Source organism: Dermacentor andersoni, chromosome 2 (genome assembly GCF_023375885.2).
Source record: "Dermacentor andersoni chromosome 2, qqDerAnde1_hic_scaffold, whole genome shotgun sequence".
Taxonomy (NCBI): domain Eukaryota; kingdom Metazoa; phylum Arthropoda; class Arachnida; order Ixodida; family Ixodidae; genus Dermacentor; species Dermacentor andersoni.
Genome location: NC_092815.1, coordinates 108,576,758 through 108,603,845, shown reverse-complemented (window position 1 = coordinate 108,603,845; position 27,088 = coordinate 108,576,758). Strand labels below are relative to the sequence as shown.

General features: G+C 46.1%; 1 protein-coding gene across 2 annotated transcripts in view; it reads left to right on the top strand.

Moving 5' to 3' along the window:
• Window positions 1-25,252, top strand: part of LOC126541405 (probable G-protein coupled receptor 150) — an 89,502-nt gene extending 64,250 nt beyond the window's left edge. For both annotated transcript variants that reach the window (XM_050188168.3, XM_055076615.1), the window contains exons 2-3: window positions 14,500-15,506; window positions 24,104-25,252. In XM_050188168.3, coding sequence (XP_050044125.1) covers window positions 14,718-15,506; window positions 24,104-24,493 — 1,179 coding nt within the window. In that variant the 5' untranslated portion in view covers window positions 14,500-14,717 and the 3' untranslated portion in view covers window positions 24,494-25,252. The remainder of the gene's footprint in view (window positions 1-14,499; window positions 15,507-24,103) is intronic.
• Window positions 25,253-27,088: the final 1,836 nt, after the last annotated feature.

Genomic DNA, 27,088 nt, shown 5'->3' with positions numbered 1-27,088 from the left:
ATTCCATTAGCCACCCCAGGTGACTTCAACGCGTATTTGCAACTATGGGGAAGCACCAAGATTAGCTTCAGACGGCAGACTGACGGCAGCCCAATGTATACCGGCGGGGCACTTGCTTGTACTTGGGTTTCAAAGCGCTTTGCTGCAGCAAAGCGGACGCCTGTCCGGTTGACCTCCCTGCCATTCTTATCCTTGGTCTCTCTCTCTCTCTCTTACAAATAAAGTTCGTTCTCTGTCTGTCTGTCTCTCTCTTAAATGCACATTGCTGCAGTGACATGTCCCTGAATTTCAGTATTACGGAGAAAGTTTTGCTTTGCCGTTCGTCAATAGTGAAGCTGGGGATGACGAGGCCAGCATGACGACGGCAAAATAATGCCGATGACGACAACGGTCGTCATCGGTGTAACGGAACGACAGGGAGAAGGAAAGCCCAGTTTCGAGCACCTAATTCCAGCTGTCACGGTAAAATTCTTGCAGGCGTTCTAAAAAAAAAAATATATGCTGTCATGCAAGTTCAGAAGGTCCGTTCTCATAACGGTAAATATGGTTACTAGTACGCGTCATGCTATACTCTCTTCGAAGACGCTCAGGAGCTTAATTTTGCCGCTTCTGACAGCCGGGGATTGAGATGCGGAATTCAAACGTATATTAGCGAATCTCTGTTCGCTTGTAGCCGCTTACGCGTTACGACGTGTGCCTGGACGTCTTGGGCGTGTAGATGGTACTAACGAAAAGAGGCGCAAATCATGGGCACGCTACTATATGCGAACTTAATATCGTTCAGACGCTCCTGAGTCGGTGCCCTGAAAGGCGATACCGCAGGCGCGCGTTTCGCCTTCGTGTTTACAAGGCAGCTTAAACAAGGAGGATTGCAATATCACCACATGTACATATGAATTCTTGCGCGAGACACTGCAGCCAATACATTTATTCGCATTATTGCCCGCCAGAAATATATTGCTTGAGGTAATACCTTGAGGGAGTTTTCGGCTTTCGAAGCTTCGGCTGGCCATCACAGCAAGAAATGTTTCTTTTTTTTTTGTCTTTTGGTAATAGGAAAGCTAGAGGCGGTGCGCTGCACAAAAAGATAGAAAGTGCGTGTGTGAGAAAAAGAGGAAAAAAAAGGACGCAGTCTAGTGAAACAATATTGAATAGCGTCCTGCGACTTGTGAAACAAACAAGCGCATCGCAATATGCGTTGAAATGTGTTGCAAAGAAGAAGAGGAAGAAGAAGAAGCAGGAGGCACGTACCGCCATTAGATCGTGCACCGTTACGAAAGGCTTTTCTGTCCGCATTGCCGCAATAAGCTCAAAAAACGGGACTCCTCCCTGTGTTTTATTTCTGCTCTTGTATGCGGCTCGCCCTAAACAGTTGAGATTGGGGGCTCAGGACTCCACCTGTATTCGTATTCGTTTCCACACACCTGAATAGCGGTGTCTTGTCATTTACGCGATAGTCTGTAAAAACAAAACTAAGAGAAAAAAAGAAGGTTACGTAAAAACGCGGTAACGCTATTCATAGACGATATATGCTCAAATAAACTTGGTTTACTACTCGAATAGCCGGCAAGGAAGCCCCAGACTTCTCGCTTTGCATACAACTGCAGAGTTATGATGAAGGTACTAGAGGTAAGGCAGAAACTATTTAATTTCAGCAAGACATTTACGTCTGATGCTGGGAGTCATAGGAAGCACGTTCATTTCCCATATTTCTAAAAAGAGAGAGCAACATTTATTTTAGGGAAAGTAGGAAGGTCGGTCGGAAGTAAAAGTCCCTAGACTGCTACTCTGCTCGGAAAGAAAGGAAAGAGCAGGAAAAGAGCGGCATGCGAGAGGGACGATTAGGATAGCATGTAGGATGCGATTATATGCCCGTTCGTACCGTTCACAGCCTTGAACTTAGGCCTCTGTCATTAAAAAAAGAAGAAATAAACGCCTACGGGAGCCTTGGTGGCTCGGTTTGTTGATGTGATGTCCGGTCGAGCGCAGAGTAAAATTTCTTCACCTAAGGGTCCATTGTCAATTGGCGCAAACGAAGATGCCAGTGGCTGCCGTTTACCGACATATAGATGATTTAAAAAAAAAAGAATGTGCTCCACTATGTCACCAACTTACTACAAACCACAGACTGGCATCTATATGCGCGTTAAGTACGGCGCGAATATTGTCGTCTTGGCCACTGTAGGAGGCTGGCATGACTCTGCCAGACGTCACACGTCATTATTCCGGAAAGCTTAATAAAGCTCTGCGGCTAGTGCCCGGACTGGATTTGTGTTCAGCTTCGTTTTGTCGATGCCAGGATATAGCTTGGGATGCAAAGGTAGCTCGTTTCTGTTTGTTTCAAAGTGAATTGAATATTGAAACGCCTCGACATAGGCGCGTTGTCTTATGTTAACTGGTGCTGACATATTAGTTTTCTCCATATTCTTCTCGTCTTCTGATCTCCTCTTTCTTTTGCTTTATGACACAGTAAACTGGGTTTCTTATTCTCAGTTGACCTCCGTAACCTCACATCACTATTCTGTATACCTTCCTCTATAGGCGCTCAAGAAACCTTACCACTTGGGGTGTGCGAATAGAGAAATTTTCGATTCGAGTCGAATAAGAAGCTTTAAGAAAAACTGTCTGTGAATGTCGAATCGAATATCCAATATTTCCTCATTCCTAGACAGAGTGAACAAGAAACCATGCTCGGAGTGACTTTGGAAAAATAGGATGAGGCTTACATGGTGTCTTTTTTTTTTACTTCGAACACTTTTTTTTTCTTAAACGCTTACAAAAGTTGCTCGAATTACTCCACTACAGATGAACTCTCTGCCCAGGCTGCCATCATTTGTAGGAAAACCCTAAGCGATACTTTCACTAATTACATAATTTCACTATATTACATTAATTAACTTATTAACCGCAAACATTACGGCACATTCCTGTATTTCAAAATAGAAAGGAATCGTCATAAAGGTATATTTCTGTATTTCTTACATATTGAAACGGCCGTGTAGGCCGAGATAACTGGCGTAACATTACTCGTTCAATTTAGCTGAGGTTAACCTCCTCGGTGATTGCTTCTGAAGCGCAGGCTAGTAGCTTTTTTTCTTTATTTTGGTTTATCCGGCCTCTGGAAAGCAATTTTCATTTCGTGTTGAACTCCGCTTGCACACAGCATTGCGACCCGCTGACATTTCCAGGCTTCCCTGTCCCAAGCGCGCCCACGGCCCGCCTACATCCGGACACGTGTCGCGACTCTTAGCAAAACGCAGCAGACGCATCACTATGTTCGACAACGGATACCTAAAAGCACTCGTGGATTACTCTTCAAGGCACGCAGGAGCGAGTGAAATTGGAAGACGGAACATTAGTACTGGGAAATACTGAAAAAAAAGAAAAGTTTGGTGAATCGCCTTGTCCTTCCGAGACCCAGTGTCCACTACCGTGCGCGTCGGCTTTCATCCTTCTCGAAAATCCAACCAGAAAGAATGAGCTAAAATAACCTGACGTAATATAACGTTAGATACGCACGCCGCTATACGTGAGGCCCGTTCATTTGTTTTGTTCCACCAGTTTATGAGAAAATTCTTACTTTGGGGGGGTGAGATGTACCGCTGCATCAATACCGACGAAGAAAATTGGATGTGCAGTATATTCCGAACGCCGCCAGGTGACGTTGCAATCCAACATGAAATGCCAGCACGGCAAATCGGATACAAAGGATGGAAACAAAAACAAAAAGAAAGACCATAGATATCTACAATAAAACGATAAGAAAGAACTCAGGAGGGAGAATCTGTATGATAACGCAAAGTCTTGCTTTTTGATGCCCGAGCTGGCTGTCTTAGGACAAAGACATACCGGAGCAAAATAGGCGCCTCGGGATGTGACATGTGGGCGCTGCAGCAAATATACGAGGACAACAGAGCGCATCGTACCGGAATGCCAACATATTCACGCAGTGACAGACGCAGGGAATGTCCACCATCCTTGCAGAAGCGTTGGAATTCAAAGAATTTGGAATGACTAACTGGTCAGCAGTCGAGATAGGTAAGAGGTGCTTAGAGTGTTGGTGAAAAAAAGAAACAAGGCAGAGAAGAGTTCGATAGAACGGGAGTCATTTCAAGCGTAGGTAACAGTACAATATAGGAATGGAGGTTTTAAATGCGAAACTTAAGGTTGGGATCGGAAAGTCAGAGAGAGAGAGAGCAAGGGGAGGTCAACCAGACAAGCGCCCGGTTTGGTATTTTCCGTACCCTACGCTGGGGGTACGGAAAACGGAAGAAAGTAAGATGAAAAGGTGGAGAGAGTGGGCACTGAGTCTACGTGGGATGATGCACAGGCACTGCATGAGCGGTCTCTTAAACCGGTGCCCTTCAAGAGTCAAAATACTAGGTGGTGATAGATGCAGAAAACCCGGTTAAATTAAGCAAGCTAGCTGACTATTTGTGTCCGCAGCGTTTCTTCAAAGGGAATTCCATCAATAATAATAATAATAATAATAATAATAATAACAGTGAAGGCAACAACAAACCACATGGTGGTATTAAACCTACATCTTCCGTATAGGACTCCGCAGAAGTGATTTTCCAAACCTGTACGTATGCGGTTTTATTGTTTTTACTGCATCTTAATGTTTCCATCCGAAAAGATGTTTTCATCTGAACGAACTGGATAAATGAACCTTTAGTCAAACATGGAGGCGCTGCTGTGAGTATATACGCGGGCCATGTGAATCAAACAAGTAGTTCTTCAGGTTTGCGAGACGAGTTGACAATAAGAACTGTGTTCAGGAGGATTCTTTGGCTCGGGGGCCAACTCCGTTGCTGCATATCCAGATACATGTAAAACGCAGAAATGGTCTTATGGGACAAGCCCTGGACCAATTTTAATGAAATTTGTTAAATTTGAGAGAAAATGTTGAATTATAGTTGTTGTAGCGAACGAAGTTTTCTTTTAAGGCATGTAGGTTTTACAAGAAGTACCGAAAATTGGCAAGTCTGAAATAAAGTGCAGCACAGAATTTATAAATACGCACGATTGCGACGCATGCAATTTTGTTTACCTTTATGCTCGGCTAACTGTAACCTCAATTAGTGTTTGTGTTTATCCACCATGAACGTCATAACTTTATTACCGCGCAAGTTTTTATTTCTATGGACTACGTGGCTCACAAGCTATGCCGAAATGCAAGGACAAACTCACAAGGATGCACAGTGTGGGACGTGTAAGCAGCTATCTTGTAAGGACGAAGGCGATGTATGACGCTTCTCGAGCGAATTCCGACGACGCATGAATATACACAGACAAGCACGACGCGTATCTATAGCAACGCTTAGGAATTCTGCACCTCTTGTCCAAGAGCGGGCACACACACAGTGGCACATACCGAATGGCTAAATCAAGGAAAGTAGAGCAAATAATCGAACCTGTGAAATATAATTCACCATTTTATAAACCTACCGGTGTGTTTTGAAGATATCTGTTAGCCGACATTGTGAGACATGCCTATTCTGTTGAGTATCCAAGAGCCAGTGGGGAATACTTAATGGTTAAATAACAGACAATAAAGGAAATCGAATAATCCGTGCAAAATAATTCGCGACATTAACAGATCGGTGTGCTGCAGAGTGCCTGTAAGCCGACAATATAAATATACAGGTTTTATGCAAGCAATTATTTTTTTGGTTACGCACAACAGAGCTTGACACAAGTGGCCAAATACAAGGCTTATGTGATATGTATTACATTTGTGTGCGAATCGTACCTAGAGGGACATGCATATAAATATTTTTTTTATTATATAGTTCATAGGAATGTCGCCTTCACTTGGCACCGGCTACTCCTTTTCACATATAAAAGAGTTAAACGCAATAAAACTAATAGACAACTCGGAATCACAATAAGACGAAGTCCAATCACATAGGTGTACATGCATATTCTAGAGAAGTGGCAAAAAACGTAGTGGGAAATGCTGAGTAGTTAAATCAAAGAAAACCCGCCGTGGTTGCTCAGTGGCTATGGTGTTAGGCTGCTGAGCACGAGGCCGCGGGATCGAATCCCGACCACGGCGGCCGCATTTCGATGGGGGCGAAATGCGAAAACACCCGTGTACTTAGATTTAGGTGCACGTTAAAGAACCCCAGGTGGTCGAAATTTCCCGAGTCCCCCACTGCGGCGTGCCTCATAATCAGAAAGTGGTTTTAGCACGTAAAATCCCATAATTTTTTTAAATCAAAGAAAATAAAATTATTGAAATAACCCGTTAAGCATGACTCGCCGCTGTATTACCAGGTCTGTGTGCTGAACATATGCCTGTGAGCCGACGTTATATGTGCAGGTTTTATGCAGAAAAAAATATTTTTTTGTTTGTTTGTTACGCAGCATGGAGCGGGGAATATGTGGTCAGGAAACGAGATGTGTATAAACTACTTCACGGGTAGTTTCATGTAACCTTCGCATATACATCCACAAATATATCCAGCGAGTTCATTGGTTCCCCACAAACAAGCCTAAGTTTCCCTTTCCCGTCTTCAAAAGCGCTATTCTATTCGTATTTAAGACCTTTATTTCTCATATGACGGCCTATCAAACTCGCTCTGGCTTTCGATTCTCGAACAGGCAAGATGAAATGGGCATGATTTACGCCTACTAGAAAAAACACACTTAGCACAGTCGGTATTTCGATTTCGTGAGTGGTACGTTTGTCACGTTGTACAGCCAATATTATGCGGGTTACTTGGTCATTGAAGTCCCTTCTTGTTTCCTTCTTCTGGTCAAGCACAACAGAACTGGTCTGTGGCGTGGCGCTTGGGCAACCAAGCTGTCGCGGTGGGCTCGCATTCCCATTCGTGTCTCTCCACTACCAGCTGCTTGCTCTCTGATTTCAGCGTGAACTCGCCTGCTGTTTCCTTCGCGCAAAGATTCCTCACCTGTTACCGCGCGGATTCTTAAATTGCGGGCCGCAAGCATAAACGCACCTGCGGCAGTGGCATTTTATCGCCACGTAAAACAGGTACTTCCTAATGTAGACGTTCGGCTTCGAAAACCAAGTTGTGAATACAATGTTCGCCGTACTACTTCCTCTGGCTCCATCTAGCTCCCCGCTCACGTTCCAATAATGTATCGCCTGGAGCGATAACGGCGTATTTACTGCCTGACCATCCATCTATACGCGACTTTATGTATCATCTATAGAGTCGCAACCAGAGCGGTGGGGCATGGTACCAGTTTCGCTGTGGCCCAATTGCCCCCTTCAAGAATAATCCCACAAAAGCATGTGCAGCAGCAATGCGTCGTTTCTGTGATATTTTGGACGACCGTGCATGCCGGTTTCCGAGACCTCGGAGTTAAGCTCTTTTCACATCTGGTCGTCGCTCACGTGGCCGCTTCGCGCGACGTTTGATTGCTGCGGTCGCCGTTTCTCTGTGGCCCAACCGGTGGGAGCCAGTTGCCACGGGACATTGTCGCCGTACTGTATATATATACTTCCACTCCTGTAGTGACTCTGCTCTGAGCTACTGTCTATTCTGTCAGAGGAGTTGTTCTTCCTTGGGGGAAGAGGAGTTCCTTCGACAGTGGTCATGCCATTATCTGCCTGCAGCTGCTGGACGCGTATGGCTTAGTTTCCGACCGGCCGATCGTTCCGATCGTTCTTGTAGACAGGCCATCAAAAGTATTCATTGAATGCGCGTAGTATGTAGGCGCCCGTGATCTCCGAGGGCACGTGTTCCCGTATGCATGAGAATCGTTGTATATACTCACCTCGTAGCATCAGTACATAATTATCTCAATCACCTGGGTCACATGATCATTATACATAAGCGTCGTCTATGGATTGTACACGTTCAACATCATTTTATACATATAATGTGAGAATTAGTTTATATGTAAGTGTGCATTTCTGTGAGTCTAAGTGGTTATACGCTAGTGAGGCCATCTGAACTCGGACGTTTCTTTGAAAACGTGCCCGGTGTACAGTGCTCAGTACTTTTATATGTTATCGTCATGGTTGTGTTTTGCCGTCGTGATTCAGAATGATCGTGTAATCTTTTCTAGAAATAAGCGTTTTTCTAAGCACGCAATCTTCCGTTATCGCTTCCAGAGCGTACATTCATTATCAAATCTAATCTAGTATATCTTCCGCTTTGTTTTATGTGGCACGCGTCGCTCGTCCACCCTAAGTCTTTGGCTCCACTTTACAACTGCACGTGGGGCATTCTTTCGATCCGGCGAAATGGCACTCGTATCTCGAACGTTCTTGCGGGTGCCTTGAATCAAGGGTGGTTTCAGCCTTCCTGAGCTTTCAAACATGTGTCGAGTGATTTCTGCGCATGGTACGCTAGATTTAAATTACCGACAGGTTCTATTGGGGCAGAAGCCTACATGATGTACTTTCTCGAGATTTCGCGCAGGGTTTTCTCAGCTGATACTCAAGCAGCCCCGTCTGCCTAGCAGCGTCCACGACTTCACACTTACGTACGTCATTGCGCCTGAGTGATGTCTTGCAAAATTCTTGCCAGACGTCGACTTAAGGAACATTACAGCGCCTGGACTATGGGAAGAGACTGCAATAGGCCATCTTGATGAACTAGCGTAAGAGAACGGGTAAAGGGCGGGCGTCCGCCTCTCGAAGCTTACCGCCAGACTTATAAGAGACAGAGTAGAACTTGTTGCTGGGCGAGTTGGTTGGGATCTAATGAATACATTGTTGCGCCAAAAAAGAAAAAAAAAAGACTTGGGAAGGAAGAGTACGAAACGACGCTCAATCGGCAATCGAGAGTACGAAATCAGCGCTCAATCTGTCGTTTCGTACTCTTCCTTCCCAAGTCCTTTTTTTTTTCTTTTTTTGGTGCAACAATGTATTCATTATAAGAGACTGCGGTTCGCTGCGCGGTTGGCCGGTTCTTCCTACGCGCCACCACCTCGCATCTTGCTCGCAGTGCGGAAACGAAGAAACATTCTGACACGCTTTATTCACCTGTGTATAGTCAGTCTCATCGACTTTTTTGCTTCTAATTGTAAAACTTGCTGCTGGGCTAATTGGTCCACGATAACTGGTGTTTAATAGACGCGCAAAAAGCACGGTAGGAAGACGAGGAAGAAGAGAACGCCCCTTTTCTTTCTTGTCTTCCTTCCGTGATTGTTGCGCCACTATTTCACACTATATATAGTTGCACTTTTATGTTGAATCACTTGTAATTTTGAAAAAAAAAGAGAGAGAAGCGCGGTTCTGCAATTTTGAGAGGACGGCAACAAAGGGCCATGCAACGCTTACTGTTGCGACTACGTGCGCATTACGTTGAATATTAGAACAGCGAACTTATGATTCTCGGGGAGGGAAAGTTTCTCCTAGGTTGGCCGATAGCTTTCGTGATAATGAGGAACAATGGTGTGCCGTTGCCCATGCTGAAATATTAGTCAGACCTGTGTATCGTACGCGATATTTCTGTGTTCGTGACTATTTTCTTTGTTGAGTGTTTTTGAAAATTCAGTTTCTGTCCATGGACTTTTTATTCGTGGACTCTACTTCAAAGTTTTGTTTGTGAGCAATATAGACATATTGTATTAAGTTCATTTGGGTGATTAGCTTTCGACAACTCCGTGTTTTCATGTATGCCACCACGTAACTGTCGCGAATTGCTGACCTTTGTTGATTTGATATGTTTAGTTAAGTCTATTAAACTTCTCTTTCCGCCCCAACAGCCAGGCAGCCATGCCAACAATGGGAAATTACACAAAGAAAGTTTTGCTTTAAAAATACAAAGGTGTTACTTTGACGCGTAGAGTAACAGCAATACACAGGCGGTTGCCATGGAGCGAAAATATCTGGAGCTGGCACCTGCGTCACGGCAAACTCAATTTTTTTTTTCTTTTCTTTTTTTTTTTGCGCCTTTCTGGTTCCTGCGTGGGGCGACGCGGTCTCTCGCTTTGTTTTGCAAATGAGGTTGATCTGGTCCGTTCTAGCCAGAACCAGGTGCGTGTCGTGGGCGACATGCACCGAGTCACCAGCGTGTATTTTTCAGCCTTTCACATTTCAACGCAACAAGTGGAGCGTACACGAATGACGTACTGGTACTGTAAGGGCAGCCCTGAATTCCAATTTCATCAAGTAGTCTGTGCTTCGTACGGCGCGGTCGCGCGTGCGCAAATGTCGCAGAGGTTCAAAATCGACGCAGATATTGAACGCGTGCGCACACACAAATGCGCACGCACGTGCATGCATACGCGCCCACACATGCGCAGGCGCACGGGGCGTGTTGGTAGCATAAAGTTTTCCGAAGAGTTTCACCGCTGATCTCTGGTGCTTCGATCGTTCCGATATGCCAAAAGAATTATAGGCTTAGTACAGGGATTTGTTTAATAGTCACGCCCGTGGCTTCAAGCATTCTCGTTACGTTATTTATTACCGCATTTTCCCGACTATAGTCCGCACCCGATGTATATAGCATGCAGAGGCCAATTTGCATTAAAAAAATCATTTCTTAGTCCGCTCCCGCTGTACAGTTAGCAGGTGCGAAATACGACAAAAATTAGGTGTTTTGGCTTGTCTGCAATTAGTATACACTAGGTAAGAAAACATTTTTTAGGTACCCCGTAAGAGCCTTTGTCCTTTGTTAGACAAGGAGCCGATACTAAAAGCCACCCAAATCACTCTCGTAGGGGATGACAGAACAAAAGAAGTCAAGCATGTCTGATTCGACCAACGGCTCTTCGATGTCTTCATCGCCTTCAGAATCTTTGGTTCTTGCGAACGGTCGACTATTACTGAGCTTGAACGATGCCGTGAAGGGCAGTGACATACACTAAACAAGTATTTCACTCGTACAAAAATGAAAAAAAAAATTCACGGTGATTAAGGATATAAGTGCTTCAGTAAAATGAAAAAGGTACAGGGTGAAATTTCCGGATTTGATTATATAATCGATATTATTGGCGAGAGCAGCATGACCTATCACTAAATGTACGCGCAAGTGTTACCACAATAACATACATCCATCACATAGGCTAACTGTTCGCGAAGAGTGTTGGGAGGCTAGTTGGTAAGACATTATTTCGTGAACTTAAAGTGCGCTAGCGACGAGACACCGATGTAGAGGAAGACAGGACAAACGCTGATTAACAAGTGGTTTATTGAAGTCACACAATGCTGCCTCTTCGAACTATGCGCAGCCCCAGGCCGAATCATATCCGCATCATCATGGAACACTCCATCGCCAAGCCCCTATCTACATAAAAAAATCAAGCTTTTTCTTGCAAAGATACACTGACGTTTCGCTTACGCACCTGTCTGGACCTTGTCTCGCTATCAAGGAAGCTTTCCAGATTTCACGTGCCTTTTGGTCCTTTGCTCACCCTAACACCTTCGTTTTGTCAAAGGTCGGCTTGCACTTCTTCGCACATGACCTACAATGAACTGGCAGGGGCTTTCCGCTGCCATTTTTTAATGAGTTAGAGTGCTCCATTAAACGATTGTTAATCGATTGAGGTGGTGTACGAGTTTCCACTGACCTGTGGAATGTTCTACGTGGGGCAAACCGGAACATGTATTAACAATCGTTTAATGGAGCACTCTAACTCATTGAAAGATGGCACCGGAAAGCACCTGCTAGTTCATTGTAGGTCATGTGCGAAGAAGTGCAAGCCGATGTTAGACAAAACGAAGGTGTTAGGGCGAGCAAAGGAGCAAAAGGCACGTGAAATATTAGAAGCTTCCTTGATAGCAAGATATGGCCCAGATAGGTGCGAACCGTTAGTGTGTCTTTTCAAGAAAGAGCTTGATTTTTTGGTGTAGATGGGGGCTTTGCGAGAGAGTGTTTCATGGTGATGCGGTTATGACTCGGCTTGGGCATGCGCATAGTTCGAACAGGCAGCACTGTGTAATTTCAATAAACCACTTGTTAGTCTGCGTTTGTCCTGTCTTCTTCTACCTCGTGGACTCGTTCCTAGCGCACTTTAAGTTCACGAAATAAAATGTTCGTATGGTTTAAAAGCCTGACTGGGTTGCAGTGCATGACGGTAGACATTTCCAGTAAATTGCGGCACGAACGAACGGGCAAAAGTCGATGTTCGACAAGTGATACCTTTCATTTTACATGAAAAATCGCGGCGACGAAAAGATAATTGAGGGTGTATTGGAAAAAGCCATTGCGCAGTGATGTGTGATTGCGTAATGTACCGAAATAGAGGAACGTAACGCCATTTCTTTGCGTTTCGGTAAGCGTTCCTAACTCGACGCTTTGTTTTAAATGATGTCACACTGGAGTAGCGTGAATTTAAAAAAAATGAAATGAAACGGCCAGCATGACTTCGAACTGATCTTTATAGGTCATTGATTAGGTATGCTTGATCATAATCACAATTCGCATAAGCATACTGATGAATCTTGGGGCGGATAAGTGTAATGTACGCGAATTCGCGTTAAGTGGCACAGGTGCCTGCATTAGGTTACGCTTAAGCATACCTGCCGACATGCGTAATCATTGCGAATTCTTGCGCTTATAACACCATATCTTGTTGAAGTTGGTCAATTCACAAAGTCGCAGAACCCCTCTGAAGCTGCAGAAAAACGAAGTTTAGCCAAATCCATGCACTGCCCGTCATTGGCCTGCTGGCTCAACTGCCATTACATTAAGTTTACGTAAACACTCGCACCACAGTTCACTCTAGTTGTTGTCGTAGGAAGCTGTATGCTTTGGTATGTAGTAACGCTCATTTCGCTCTACATAATTTTCGCGCTGATTCTCCGTGATATTTCACGAAGGAGTGACGCCCGCCGTGTACTAACCCATCTGAATACGTCTGTAATAGCTGTCTATTGGGTACTGTAACACCCATTAGACAACTAATAAACGGTGGTCGACTAGGCCACCGGTCATGTCTCCTACCAAATACGTCTTGTCCTACTTCCATTTTCTTTTGATTTCAAGTTGATCATTGATTAACAGCTTTCGATCTCTAATCCGCACTGAACTGACTGTCCCCGGATTACGTACGCTGTTTCGGACATCGTCTCAATCCACCACATTGGGCGTGTTCCATTTCTGGCCAGCATTGCAGACAGTCTATGCCGACAGCTCAGAAGACAGCTCTGTGACTTCACGCCTCCTTGCGCGTCGGCAAGAAAAGGCTTAACGTACACATTATTCGCTGTTCTGAAAGCTTCTCTTTTGTATGAACCTATGAAAAACACAACGCAGCTTATATTAGGCGCATAATAGAGCCGTGCTACATTTTCTTCATAATTATAATACGAAATATGCAATCTGGTAGAATTGGACAATGCAGCGGTATCTGAGAGTGTTTACAATAGCACCCCCTGTGTAGAATGTAAAGAGCGGTCAAGGATTTATTGATGGTCTAGTTGGTTCATTATCAAAGAAAGAACAACGCTTCATGACGGGACTCTACGGAGGAACCACACACACACACACTGCTCTGTGTGTGTGTGTGTGGTTGAAGCGCTGTGCTTTCTGTGGTAAAGAACTGTGTACAGGACGAAGAAAATAAATTATGGCTTTCAAAGTGAAAAAAGAAAGAAGCTCACAGTACCTCTGAAAGAATTGTACTACATAAAGAAACCCACTTTAGGCTCTGTTCAGGTCTGTGTGGATGACTCTTGGGTATGCTTGACCATGACAGTCGCATCTTTGTCGAAGGATCAGGCACCGCGTTTAAATGTGGAGACTTTCAGCATTTGGGGAAAATGTTTCTACCGTCGATTCATTTCTTCCCACCATTTTACTTACGTTTAGGCTCATTTTCGAATGCACTTAGAGCTTTATGGAACGGAAAATAATACTCGTCATTGTACAAAGTAGGCTATCAGATCCCATTCGTCTCCTAGGTCACCAAGCGCTTGAGCTTTCACTGTAACGGCATCAAATGAACTGCTGCGAGATTCTATAACGCTAAAAGTTAATCGACGTCGCAGTATTATTTCAGGAGTGTTCACGATGCAAACGCGTATTCGTACACGTCCGAAGGTGGGACACTAAAGTTTAAAAATTTTGAGTCGTTGGTATTGCGCTTGCACTTTGGCAGCTGTGTGCGTGAGTTATTTCTGCTAGCTTATGCCAAATCATCAAATAACGCACACGTGCCCTACTGCAATGTGATCAATTCAGTATTGTTCACTGTTTTCTCGAGAAACCTCTAGAGCAAGTAATTTTTCCGATAAGTTCAGGTCACGGTTATCTGCGTGGACGTCACGGTATTTTTGTGAAGCAGTGTTTTCACCTGTTGTAGCTGTAATGTCATGCGAACAAATTTCCGAAACCATAAGACGAAAGTTTCATTTACAGTTGGCACTTACCGAAAAGTACGAAGAATACCAAGAGGCGCTTCGGACAGTAAAAACTGCGCCAGAAAGTGAAATCTGAATTATAAGACATGCAGCACGCGAAAGGCGATAACGAATGTTTATTCTTTCCTAAACGTTTGTTTGCTGTCTAGCAAAACAATCCTTGTATGTTGATTGAAGAGTTCACAGTTGCGCATCTCATCTTGCAGAGTTGCTGTCAGGAAACTTGAAGTGGACATGACAACCGACATATTACTTGGAGAATAATTAAAAAAAAACGTTAGCTGCAATTAACGAAACGGTACAAGGGGATGATTCGAATACGCCGAGGAAAATGACAGTACTTACACGGAGACTACGAACGTCAGAATGAACAGACCACCAGGAATATGAAGGCGCGCGGCCAAGGGTCATTCGCTGCGCTATTATGGCAACATCATTCATCAATGCAGTTGGGAGCCAAGACGATTTACAGAACTACACCTGTACAGTGCTCAACGGCGAAAACACCACAGACATCGTCGATAACGAAGGGCCCGACGACGACATCATGGGTCCTCGTTACCACAAGCGCGTCCGCATTGTCATCATAATCATCATGATCGTAACTTCCGTCATCGGCAACACCGTCGTCTGCTGGAAGCTCGTCGTTCAACGGCATCACCGGCGGCTCTCGAAAGCGCGTGTGCTGTTCCTGAACCTGGCCGTGGCGGACCTTCTCGTTGCCTGCATCACGATGACGTCGCAGGTGGTGTGGGAAGTGATGGGCCGGCTGTGGATCGCGGGCGACGCCTTCTGCCGCTTCTTCAAGTTCCTGCAGACTTTCGCGCTCGTCTCGTCCACCTACATGCTGGTGACGATCGCGGTGGACAGGCACATCGCCGTTGCGACACCGCTGACGCCCAGCCCCGACCCCTGGAGGCTGGCAGCCATCACCTGGCTAGTTTCGTGCACGCCGTCATTGCCCAACGTGTACGTGTTTCACACCATCGAGGCGGCGCCCGGAAAGCGCATCTGCGCATCCATCTTCTACGAGCGCGGCACGCCGCTCTACCACCGCCAGATATACATGGGGTTCGTGTTCTTCATGGTGTTTCTTGCGCCTCTCGTGCTTCTGGTGACCTTCTACACGGGAATCCTGTGGGCCATCTGGAAACACAGCTCGGCAACCGGCAAAGTGGGCCAGCAGACGGCATCTTCTTTGCCGCGAGCCAAGGTGAGCAGATTTGATACTTCGTTTGCAGTAATTTAAGAAACGTCGTTTGACGATTAATATTTACTGCAGGGTGGAATACACAGGGCAAAGGTTGCAGTTCGGGCTAGTTGGTAATCCATATAGTTTAAAATCACCGCCCAAGCACTCCGTACGGATAGTTAACCACCGAAGCTGAAACGTGCCGCCCCAATGTTTATCACCGGGTTAATCCCTATGGTTCATTAAACGGCGGCTCGGTAGGCTGCCGGATCCTCGGTGCGCGGTTGCTGCTAGCATTCGGCTGCGCGAGCCTGTTCTTGTGCATGGGCTGCAGCACCGGCACGGTGTAGACAAGCTCGTTCCCAGTTGTGCTCGCGGCGTGGCTGATCGAAAGCTGCCTGCTCTTCAGGAGTAGGTATGACGTGTGGCCTACTCATTGCGGAGCCGGAGAAAAAAACTGTTGCGCGCGCGTTGGTTGCGACGGATAGCAACGACGTCACTACTATCGCAGCTAATCCAACACAACCTAGGTAGCACAAGGCCTTTTCACTAAGATCCATGACGTCATGTTACCTGGCTCGACGGCCATAGAATCTAATGGGGATGCTTCCGAATAGGCAACAGTGATTTTGACGTCACCGCTTTCAAAACGCCAGCCTCGTCAATGGAAATTGCGGGCTGGGTAGCGTGATGTTATGGATCGGAGTAAACAGGCCTTGTGCTATCTAGTTAGAGTTGGCTAATTGCGCGCCTCTCTTTCACTTTCTTTTTTCTCGGGCGCGTGGGGTTACGCCCGAGGAGCTTTCGGCGTGTAGGCGACCGACGATTGGACGGACAGACGGACAGACGGACGGATGAATCGGCTAGCCATATACAGCTAAACTGTAATAAGTTTAAAGCGCGAACAAATACGGGACGACAAGAAACACAGAGAAGGGTGCTTGTCTGTGTTTCTTGTCGTCCCGTCTTCGTTCGCGCTTTAAACTGATTAGACACAGGGTAAGATGGTTTATAATATTTGAAACTTAAAGCTGTATACATCGAGAAGTGTGAACAACATTTAGTTGCCAGGGGAAGTGTGTAAAGTTAAGTACGTCATTGAACCTTCTTCATCTTTTCTGGAAATCAGCCGTGTTTTTTTTTTTTTTTTGCATAACGCGGAAAGCTAACGGGAGATATCATATCTCCGTCTGGGGAATTCTAAACACAACGTTATTGAAAGCGGGATAGCAGTACGTGTTCGCAGAGAAAAATATAGCGCAGTCGTCAGCCAGCCACAGAAGTTTGACATATTCGAAATGTGCTGTCATGGGAAGGGGGGGGGGGGGGGTGATGTCGGGGTAGACTTGTAGCCATATAGAAGGATCGCTCACTTGAGGTTGACAAGGTGCTTTGCAGAAGTAGGTACGCGAGTCGAACGACTGTGAAGAAATTTCTGCGTGTTGTTAATTCATCCTTCTTCAGTGTTCTCTTTGCAGAAAAGCATGTTGCTGCAGTTGTGGGCATCATGACGAGGACCCATGTGTTGGTGATTGTAAAGCAGCGAGGGATGAAATCAGATCCACCAAGGAAAGACAATGTTGACGCAACCGAAATTCCAGGTTAAGGGTCGTGAAGACTGCATAGCGTCATGTATGTGATTGTATGCATGGTCTCAGAAGTTAGAAAGAACGAGGCGGCAACTAGTGCACCGCGCAGGCAGTTCGCGTTCATCTGTCCGCCAAAAAGAAAAGGAGTCCAGCCATTAGCTGTGACATAAACTATTTCTTTAACCCGGTAGGAACTGGAAAGTAGCCAGAACGACCGCAACCGTGTTAAAATATGGCCTTTAAAGAATGTCGGGAAAAGGCTTAATTTGTATCTTTTCTTTTCAATGTGAAAACAAAAGTACCGGTCAACCTTGAGCGATCCTGTCTCAAAAATCGGCGCATATATTCTAACAGAATAACTTTAGGCCTTACATTTCTTTTTTTCTCATACTTTTCGTTCGTGCTCATTCCACCTTCGATGCACTAATTTGTAATCCTGGTTTCGTTTTGAGACTGTAGCAACGCTGTAACTATTAGAACATACTGTCGTAAGTTGTTTTAGAGGAGTCCCAGAGTACACAATTAAAGAAACACTGGCAGATCTGTCTCCAGAAACATGCGACAAGACCCTAGATCAGCAAAGAGAGTAAGTTATGCACGGCTGTGCTTTATTGCAAGCAAAAATTATATTGCGGTGCGACCAGACCAGCGTGACGGTGCAAAAGCCGCAGTCCTGTCCAGTTTCTTTTTTTTTTTTTTTCAGTTACTTACGAATCGTTGGGATGCGTGACAGAGGATGATGAGTCACAAAAAAAATGCAATAGAAACTGATCTTAACATCCTTCACAGTCAGTCTGGTGGTGCCAATGAGCGTATAACACCAGCTTCATAGAACGCTGTCTTCACCCAACAGTGCCTCATGTCCTCTGCCTCTTAAAACGAATACCGGGTTTCTTTCTTTGTGGTTAATAATTAAAAAAAAGCACCTGTGCTCGTTGTAGGCTCTGCAGACTAGTTATTTTCATTAATGGCAGAATCGCAGACGCGGAAGTGGACGCAGATGCGGACATTTTCACGAGGTGCTCTACACCAACAAGTCTTGCCACTGCCCGCAAAGTTACAGCTCCAAGCACCCAAGCGGCCACCGATCCGCGAGTGTCGTGAAGCAGAATTTTTCTATTCACAGATCAGGTGCACGCCCGCTGCCCGTAATGTGTACACGAGCTCGCAGTTTCAGTTTCCCCATATCACGTGGTGTTTCGCGCAGCCGACAAAGAAGTGATGGCAATCATGCTACAAGCATTCGATCTCGGAGGCGGCAATGCTTTAAATTTGCCGCGCGCTCGCCGAATGTTTGCCCAAGTGCAAGGCACCATGTTACCAGCTTTGGCCGAGTATATATTCCTCGTACGCGGCCGCATTTCGAAACAGGCGTCTCTGAAAAAGCGAGCCCATTAGGCCCCACCCTCGAGGCATTTCAGATGCAAGACACGCGCACTACCACCCGCACACAACCGCCACGCGTGCCCACCTTATGTTAGATCGTTGAGGCAAATCTCGCTGCGAAAACAGAAGTCTCTGCGCCCGAAGCGCCCGAAAACTTTTACTTATACCAAGCGGATGGAATCAATAATCCAATCCTACAGTAAACATCCCGCGCAAGCGCAAAAGAGGCAAGGAGGTATTCCCTATGGGAAACGTTACATCTCAGAAGCCATGGTAGCCTCCGGCACGGCCGTTGGAACCGCTGATTTGCCTGTGCGCTTCGATATCCGCGGCACGCAAGCTTATCGGTCGAGGCTTGCGTCGACCAATAAGAGAATGGCTTTTCAACGAAGAAAGGCGGCAGATGACTTCCAGTGCCGAGAAGTTCAGCCGCGTTTGTTTTCCGTATTGTAGAAAGATTGCAGTCGGGAAAGTTTCACCCTGCTGAATGAATGATGCACGTCCGCGACGCGCCTTCGATATTCTCGGCAAGATGCTGAGACAGGCGGGGAGTTTTCGCTATATATATGCCGAGGCCAGCGCATTCGCGCTCTCCATAGCTTGACTCTATACGAGAACCACTCCGCGGAAACGCTCGTCAAGTTGCTCAAAGTCAGCCAGCAAGATCTCTTGACGCGTCAACCGTGAACCCACGCAGAAATTTTTTTGCCGTGCATTTCGAAACAGTGATTGACGACGACGCCGGGCGGTGAATTGCAACGCGCGCCCGCTGGTGCGGGGAACGTCACGAGAAGACCATACGTCGATACGTTGTCTTCGCTGACGCTCGCGTATACCTTCGCCTTACTATAACATTTATTCCTTGATCGAAGTGTGCCCTTTCCTTCGACTGCCGTTGGTAACCCGTATCGCTGACGGTGCGTCGTTCTGCGAGCGATCTTCTGCAACCCTCTATATACCTCTGTAATTCTTTTTTTATTGCTGAAAGCCGTTTCATGGCTGTGTCTGCGATCAAGATTGCTCTCACTGCCTCCTAAGAAATGCGCAACCACTGACACGCATTTGAGCTCTTCTGTCTTTTTTCTTCTTTTTACTCGAGCAAAAGCGAGGTGTTCTTGAAATGCTCATCAATATCGCAGTTGCTGCTGTAGTCCCCGCAATTTGAATGTGCAATCCACTAGCGACACACGTTGTTCGTTTATAGGTTTCTTTTGTTGTTAATCACTAATAGAAATGTCTACATTTTGAGGGCAGGTTACAAAAATTCACCGACGATTACGATACTCCCTAATCCGAACTTTGAGCGCAGCTCTATACGCGTTCTGATTTCGCGACATATTGGCTGGCGCGGACAATCCGTCTCGTGCGGCGTTTCAGATGGAGCAAATTCACCGACGATTACGATACCCCCTTATGCAAAATTTGAGCGCAGCTCTATACGCGTTCTCATGTCCCCTTGTATTAGCTGGCGTGGACAATCTCTTGCGTGCGGCACGTGGCAAACGGAGCGAAGTGCGGCGCGACTGCCTCGCTCATCTGGAGATCGCGAGAGCCAGCGAGTGGGTGTCACGTGGGCACGATTCGCAGGAGCCGCCGTCGACAGAACCCCCTGACGACGAGCGCTATACTCGGGGCGTAATCTCGTGGCCATCGTCGCCGCACTGCGCTTTTCTTGTCACGCTTTCGCCACACCCTCCTTCGCTTTCCGCCTCATGACTACACTGCACCCTCCTCTCCACTTTCTTCCTCGCGTCTTTCAAGAGCGTGACTGTGTGCGCAATCCGCTGCAACTACGCGCACGTGCAAGCCATGACTAGTCGTCTCCTCGTGTTAATGAAATGCGAATTCTCGGACGTGAAACGTTCGTTAAAAAGCAAGACAGTACGGCGACATCAAACGTGTACGAAGGGGCATTCAAATGTTCCAAGCTCACGCGCGCACGTAGCTGCTTATATCGTCTTCATGTTGAAGCAAAATATCTTTTGTTTTTCCTCAAGGCTCAATAGCTTAATCAGCGAAAATGTTCATTCACCTATGGCAAAAAATTATACAACGACTTCTTTGGTAAAAGTCCGCGCAACACGCGGGCTCACACTTCCACTTATTAGTAATGCAGGACATGCTGATATTGCTTAGTGTCAAGGGATACTTTTTCACTTGTAACACGCCACAATTTGTTTCATATGTGCAATATGGTATCGTATCCCGTCAGAGAGTTTGCACAATTCCATTCCCTTTTTGGGCAGATTCAGGCATTCGGCTGCACTCAGAAGGCGTACGTCATATGGCGTCGCAACCAGTAGCGCCATCTCGTGTGCGCTCTGCAAGGAAGCCGCTGTAAACAGTATACATATCTTTTGTTTCTATCTCTCACTCTCTTCACCTGCCGATAAAAACAGACATATTCGTACCTGAAGAGAAAATATCCATCAGGTGTAACGTTTCCTACTACCGTATACGCGACTATAGATGACATTTACGGTGACGAAGCTCCCCGAGTTTGCCTGTGACGGCCCCTGCGCAGTGATGTACGGCCGCCTGCGGCGGCGACCAGCATCCCGCAAACAACCCTGACGCTAACGCAGACAACAAGAGGGCGACAAGGTCAAAAAGGGCAGTTTAATAAGAAGCAAAAGAAAAAAAAATATGCGTAGTAAGCATAAATAAAAAAAACAGGGCAATGCACTTGGCAGCAACAGGATAACATGTGTCGATTGGTCCATCTACGAGGGACATAAGTTCCGATCCGTCTGCTAGCACGCTTTTTACCCTGCCAGTCGCATGTTCACTGCTCATTTAATGGCTTCCGTTTCGTGCGAGAACAAGTGATTTCGCCTCGTGCAGCGTGTGTTGCAGTACGCATTCGGCGGCAATGGCGTGAAGCCGAAAAGTGCAGAGTCCTGATAACGGAAAAGCTGCTGGTGTTTTCAACCGATCCGGAAATGATAACCGGAAGCTGGTGGTGGTAGACCATCGTGTATGCAGCGGGGCTCGAGCGTTCATGCAACACCTTATGAAAAACGTCTACCACACACTTTCTTCTTACGACGAACGGAAATGTGAACAAGGAGATGGGCCTTAGCGTTTCTGTTCGTTCTCCTGTTTCTAAAGTCACCAAATTTACCATGATGCTGGCGGTCGTGTAGTCGTATTGACGTGCAGCCTTCGAAGCAGGGTGAATACCCCGCGGTGCGTTGAACGACCCGCCAAGGTGGGAGGAACAAAAGAATTCCAGCGTGGTACTTGCGAGGTAGCCAGGAGCAGCTTGAAATTGGATGCGATGCTTTTCGGAAAAACGCAGATCAGTTGGCGCATTCGAGCAAGTCCGAAAGAAACAGCAGTAATGAGCTCTCTAGTTCATATAGGCTTCCAGGGCGATTTTCTTTAAATGTATCTTGTTTTCATGCTCGAAGAGTAGAGAGAGAGAGGAAGAGATGAAGGAGAAGAAGCTTTGCTTGGCTGACCTGGTTGACCTAGCTTTGTAAATGCTGCCGGCCGGGGAAGTGCTTCTCCCAGACGCCAGTTATTACCAATCGCGCAATGTATTCCCTTAAGGCCGTCAGAACAAAGTATACAAGTCAGACTAACGGTGTGGACCGATTCGAACCGTGGTGCACTATCCTCTGCGCTCTGGTATGCCCCGCCCACGCGGCTCAACATTTACGCTCCAGCTCAGTTAAGCGGGTGAACTTGAGGAGGAGCCGAAACAGCTTTCTTCTAAATACCCAGAATCCTTGCGGGAACAAAATTTCCCTTGTGTGCTCTTGTGCGGAGCTTGAGGCTATCTATTACCACATAATGTTCAGCATCAAACCTATTAGTGTTTTAGCGCAGAATCTACAAAGAAGTACAAGAGACACGAACGGAACACACGCTAACTTCCAACTAACCTTCAATGCCAAATGTTCTGAATATTTACAGCAAAAATTAAAAGAAGTGGAAGAACATGCGCCTAATCACTTCATCGTATCAACACCTGTGCGTTACTGAGCGCTTCTTGCCAGCTTCCCTCGCGAATGCTTATTTATTTGGCAGATAGCAAAAGAGACCGTGAGCTGCCAGAGAAATAAGTTTTATTGAGGCAAGCAGATCACAAGTGGAACGATCAAGTGGTTAGTTAGGTTCTTTCTTTTGTTCTTTTCTGTTTTGCTGTATATATTCAGAGCATCCGGCATTAAACATTAGTTGGAAGTCAACGCATGTTCTGTTCGTGTCTCTGAAAAAAAAAATGTTGGGTTTCACATGCGAAAACCACTATATGATTATGAGGCAAGCGTTGTGGGGGACTCCAGAAATTCGTACCACTTGGCGTTCTTTGACGTGCACCTAAATCTAAGCACAAAGGTGTTTTCGCCCCCATCGAAGTGCGGCCGCCATGGCCAGGATTCGATCCCGCGACCTCGGGCTTAGCAGCCCAACACCATAGCCACTAAGCAACCGCGGCGGCTATGTTCGTGCATCTGTGGGCTTCCTTGTAAAATCTGCGCTAAAACTTTAATATGCATGAATTACTAATTGGCCTGAACCAACGCTTTGCTCTATTCAGTATTAAATTCAGGACGTCCTAACAAATAAAGATCAGTGTCAATGCCACCAAGTGAGAGAAGGTAAGGCAAGGGTGTTAAAGACACTGTTCGGTTTGCTACCCTACATGTGGGGAAGTGGATTGGGGAGTAAAAGTGTCAAAAACGTCAGTTAAGATTGTACAAGTGCAGTAAACGAGATACCTCACTTCGTGTTGCTTTTAAGATGCGAAGATGTGCTGAAGGGTTTTCAGCAATATGAGTGAATGACATCGCTCAAAAAGCCTACACATGTACCCAGTTTCAAGCTGATGTTCTGAGTAATTTGGTTAAGAGAATCAATCGGTGAGTAATGTTCGGGATTTGTGCATGAAACCTTTCTTGCTGACTCGAAATTGTGCAAACGGGGAGATTGGTTACGCAACAGCCGTTTCACAAGATTTACGTGAGAGGTACTGTGGTAGGATTCCTCGGCTCCGAAGCCTCGAAAGTGAGGGCGTATGAAGTCCAGAGAGAAAATCTGGCATTTATTTTGTGCATGGCACCTCGTAGTAGTGACGTGCATATTCACATATTTATCAGGACTACACCAGCTTTTACTCTGCAATAACAGGCGCAGATTTCCTCTTGTAATCACGTAATGACGATGTGACAGTTAGCGCACTTTATGGTATTTCTGACAGCACTCATAACATTCACAAAGAACGCATTTGTCGTACTGACCGCACTGCGCGTTAGCAGTGCTACAAACGCAAACATTACTGGTGGTTCACATTGGAAATTTCGTACTTTACGTTATTAAGCGCGGCCAATAAAGTTAGGAGGTGGCCAATTGATGTTTCCACACTCAGCGAGGTGGTACGAACAAACATAAACCCGAAAGCCGATGCAACGCACACACGTAAGAGATAGCAAAACCAAAAACACAGCCACTGCGCGCCAGTACGGCTACCCTAAGATACCCGCACCGCTTCTTACCGGCCAACCGTTGCTCTAAAGAAAAATACCATAAGTGCCGTTATGAAATGTCTTAGAATGACTTAACACGCACTATATTGAATTATCTAACTTGATACTGCGACATCATCTCGTTCATTCACATCCTGTGTTCCTAACGCAGGTGAAGACGCTGAAGTTGACGGCGGTGGTGTTCGGTGCCTTCCTTGTGACCAACGTGCCGTACATGGTCCAAGAGGTCATCCTCGCTCTGGGGCAGCCGGGCATACTGGACGCCAACGTGGTGGCGCTGTTCGGCGTCATCTCGGCCTCCAACAGCGCCATCAACCCGTACATCTTCCTCTACTTCGAGAAGAGACAGCGTCGGGGCCCGTGCGGTTTCGTAGGCTCGCTGCTCAAGGGACTGCCGTGCTTCGGTCGCAGGTTCGCCTCGAGGCACCGCGGCAGCCAACAGATGGTGAACCTGACCGTCACCTACTCCAGCAGGCACTCGCGGACTGTAACGACGGCCAACTGCGAATCGGTCTCGTGTTCCGAGAGGACTCACTCTTGATAGCGCTCTTTGGTGATCGAGGGAAGTTCGGAGCCTGCATTCTTCGCCTTAGGGATCCAACCGTGTGCAGTAGACACCGAAAAGCGTTCGTTTACGTTGCATTACGTGCACGTTAAAGAACCCCAGATGGCCAAATGAAGGCGGACACACCGCTACGACGTGCCTCATTATAGGATCGTGATTTTGGCACGGAAAACCCCAGAATTAAATTTTTTGTACCCTCGGTTACAATCAAGGCATACTACGTACGGTTTCTATACGTAACGTATATTTTTAGCACGACGGTAGAACCCGCCGTTACCGCTACCGCCCCCAACGCCTGCAGCTCTCGCATGTCAGCAGATGAGCTTTACGCAAGCATCCAGAAGGGTCGGCGCGGAAAAGCTAGCATTCACGAACGGCGGCAGGTAGTCGGAACGGTGTACGATAAAAATGATCAGTTTCACGACGCTAAACCTGTGTAATCTCTGATTCCCTGAGATACGCGAGAAAGTACGCTATTTCCATTGTGTGTGTCTTCGCGCGCTGATGGACTGTCACCTCGTTCAACTACGGTGGTCGGAACTTCCGAGTAAACGGCAGCATATTACTGCAGTTTGCATCTCGGTATGTTTGCTCAATTTTCACACAGGGAAACAGCAAACGGTAATCGTGGAAAAAATTGTGTGTTGCATTTGTGCTTTCCTCGTGACAATATATAGTCCTGTACCTGAGTTTAACAGCAAACGAGAAATAAACCCATCTGAAACCCGAAACACCTTGAGACGTGAGCGTGGTTCGCTTGCTTTAGAGATGGTGTCATTGTGTGTGGTGACTCGTCATGTGCAATGTGCGCAGCCAGTAGGCAGCCAATTATTATGTGCAGGTTGAGAATTCTGACCCAACACCCATCACGTAACCCCACCCTACTAAGTTGACACCGGTCTGGAGCGGTGTAGCTGAAGGTGGCATCTAATAAAGCTGTGTTCAACTTGAATGCGCTAGGCACAATCTTCTGATGTTCAATGCTTCACACCAGGACAAATACCAGGACAACTACCTGAACAGGTCCATGACAACTACCTCAGCATGTGTCCAGATTGAGAAGCTCGCATCATCGCGTATGTGAAACAGTGACTTGGTGCAACAAGAAGCCTACGTGTACGTAATTCTCACAGAGCGCGACAACATGTAACCACTAGCGAAGTAGTTTTCGTCCATATTTTTGCTTTCTCACGGAAACACGTATTCGCGGCATTAAATCTCGCTAATAAATTTTGAAGAAACTGTTAACTTACCATTAACTTATCGTAATGTCGAGGTGTAGCCGTCAATGACAGTGCAAGTGTCTCGACAGCTTGGAATGTATTCTACTTACTGCTGTTTGTCTAAACCTTTAATCGACAGGGCGCTTCATTAACGTAATCCAGAAGCATCCGATAAAAGGAGAGCCGTACAACGCAATAAGATTTAACAGATTGTGGCTAAACAATGTGCGGCAAAAGCTCGCTACCAGCGCTGCTTGTAGCACGATATTGCACAATAATCCACGATTGTAGCGCAGTAACGCTACAATCGTAAAAAATCAACGCCATAGTAAGGGTTTTATTACCAATGTAAGAAAATGGCAAGTGGAGAAATGAATGTTTTTTTTTTTCGCCTTTATTAGAGCTGTATGAGATAAAGTCTTCTCACTTTCTAAAAAAAACAGTAAATTAAGATTACTTTGCTCAATAAAAGTGTGCTCGTTCTTCCGGAGTGTTCTCAAGTTTCTCGCCTCGGAGGCTTGACAATATGCGCGACATAGTTTGCAATTTTCAGCTAATCATCGCAAAGACCAGCCAAAAAAACCAACTGCGAAGGTGGTTTCTTTTTTTCCCTTTTTTTCCTAGGCACTATCTGAGCCCAGGGCTACCAACTTTTTAACTGTACTAATTGCACGTAAACGCTGCCTTTAAGTTTGCTGTGACTTCTACTGACCTTCTTAAATCAGCGCAATAGGTGTGTTACAATTGCATTTATCTTCAGCAATACCGCTTGACCGGTCTTTACCATATTGCGAGCCGCGCCGGTATTGCTTTATCTACGTATACACGCAAGCGTGCAGGTCCACGCGCAGTTGGCTCCTCATCACGCAATGTCGAAGTGTTCAATATTCTAACTGTCCCGCGGACAAGTCTGTGCCACCACAAAGACCCTGAGGTTTCCTGCCTTGTACGGTCAAGCACAACACAGAGTGGATGCGGCCGTCGAAAAGTGCCGTGTAAATGCTGCGATGTGTGATCCAACTTTTCTCAACACTGCCAAAGAATGATTTCTTATCTTTATCCGACCGTCATTCGACCTCATTTTGTAGAAATACCTTGCTGCATGTCAATGCCTGTTCGCGGGACGTCAACGCTTTTGGACATGGTGGTTGCGTAATGTGCGACGTTTTTTTGGATAATCCAATCAAAAGCTCCCTTCGTTGGCCAGATGTTCGTTTCGTGTTCTCTTTTTCCGGGTCTGTATAGCAAATTTATTTTCTTAAACGACACCTAATAAAAGCGGACTTCCATGCTACGTAAAGCAAATTCGTTTTATAACCTTACAACGCAAAAGCTGCCGCAGCTTAAA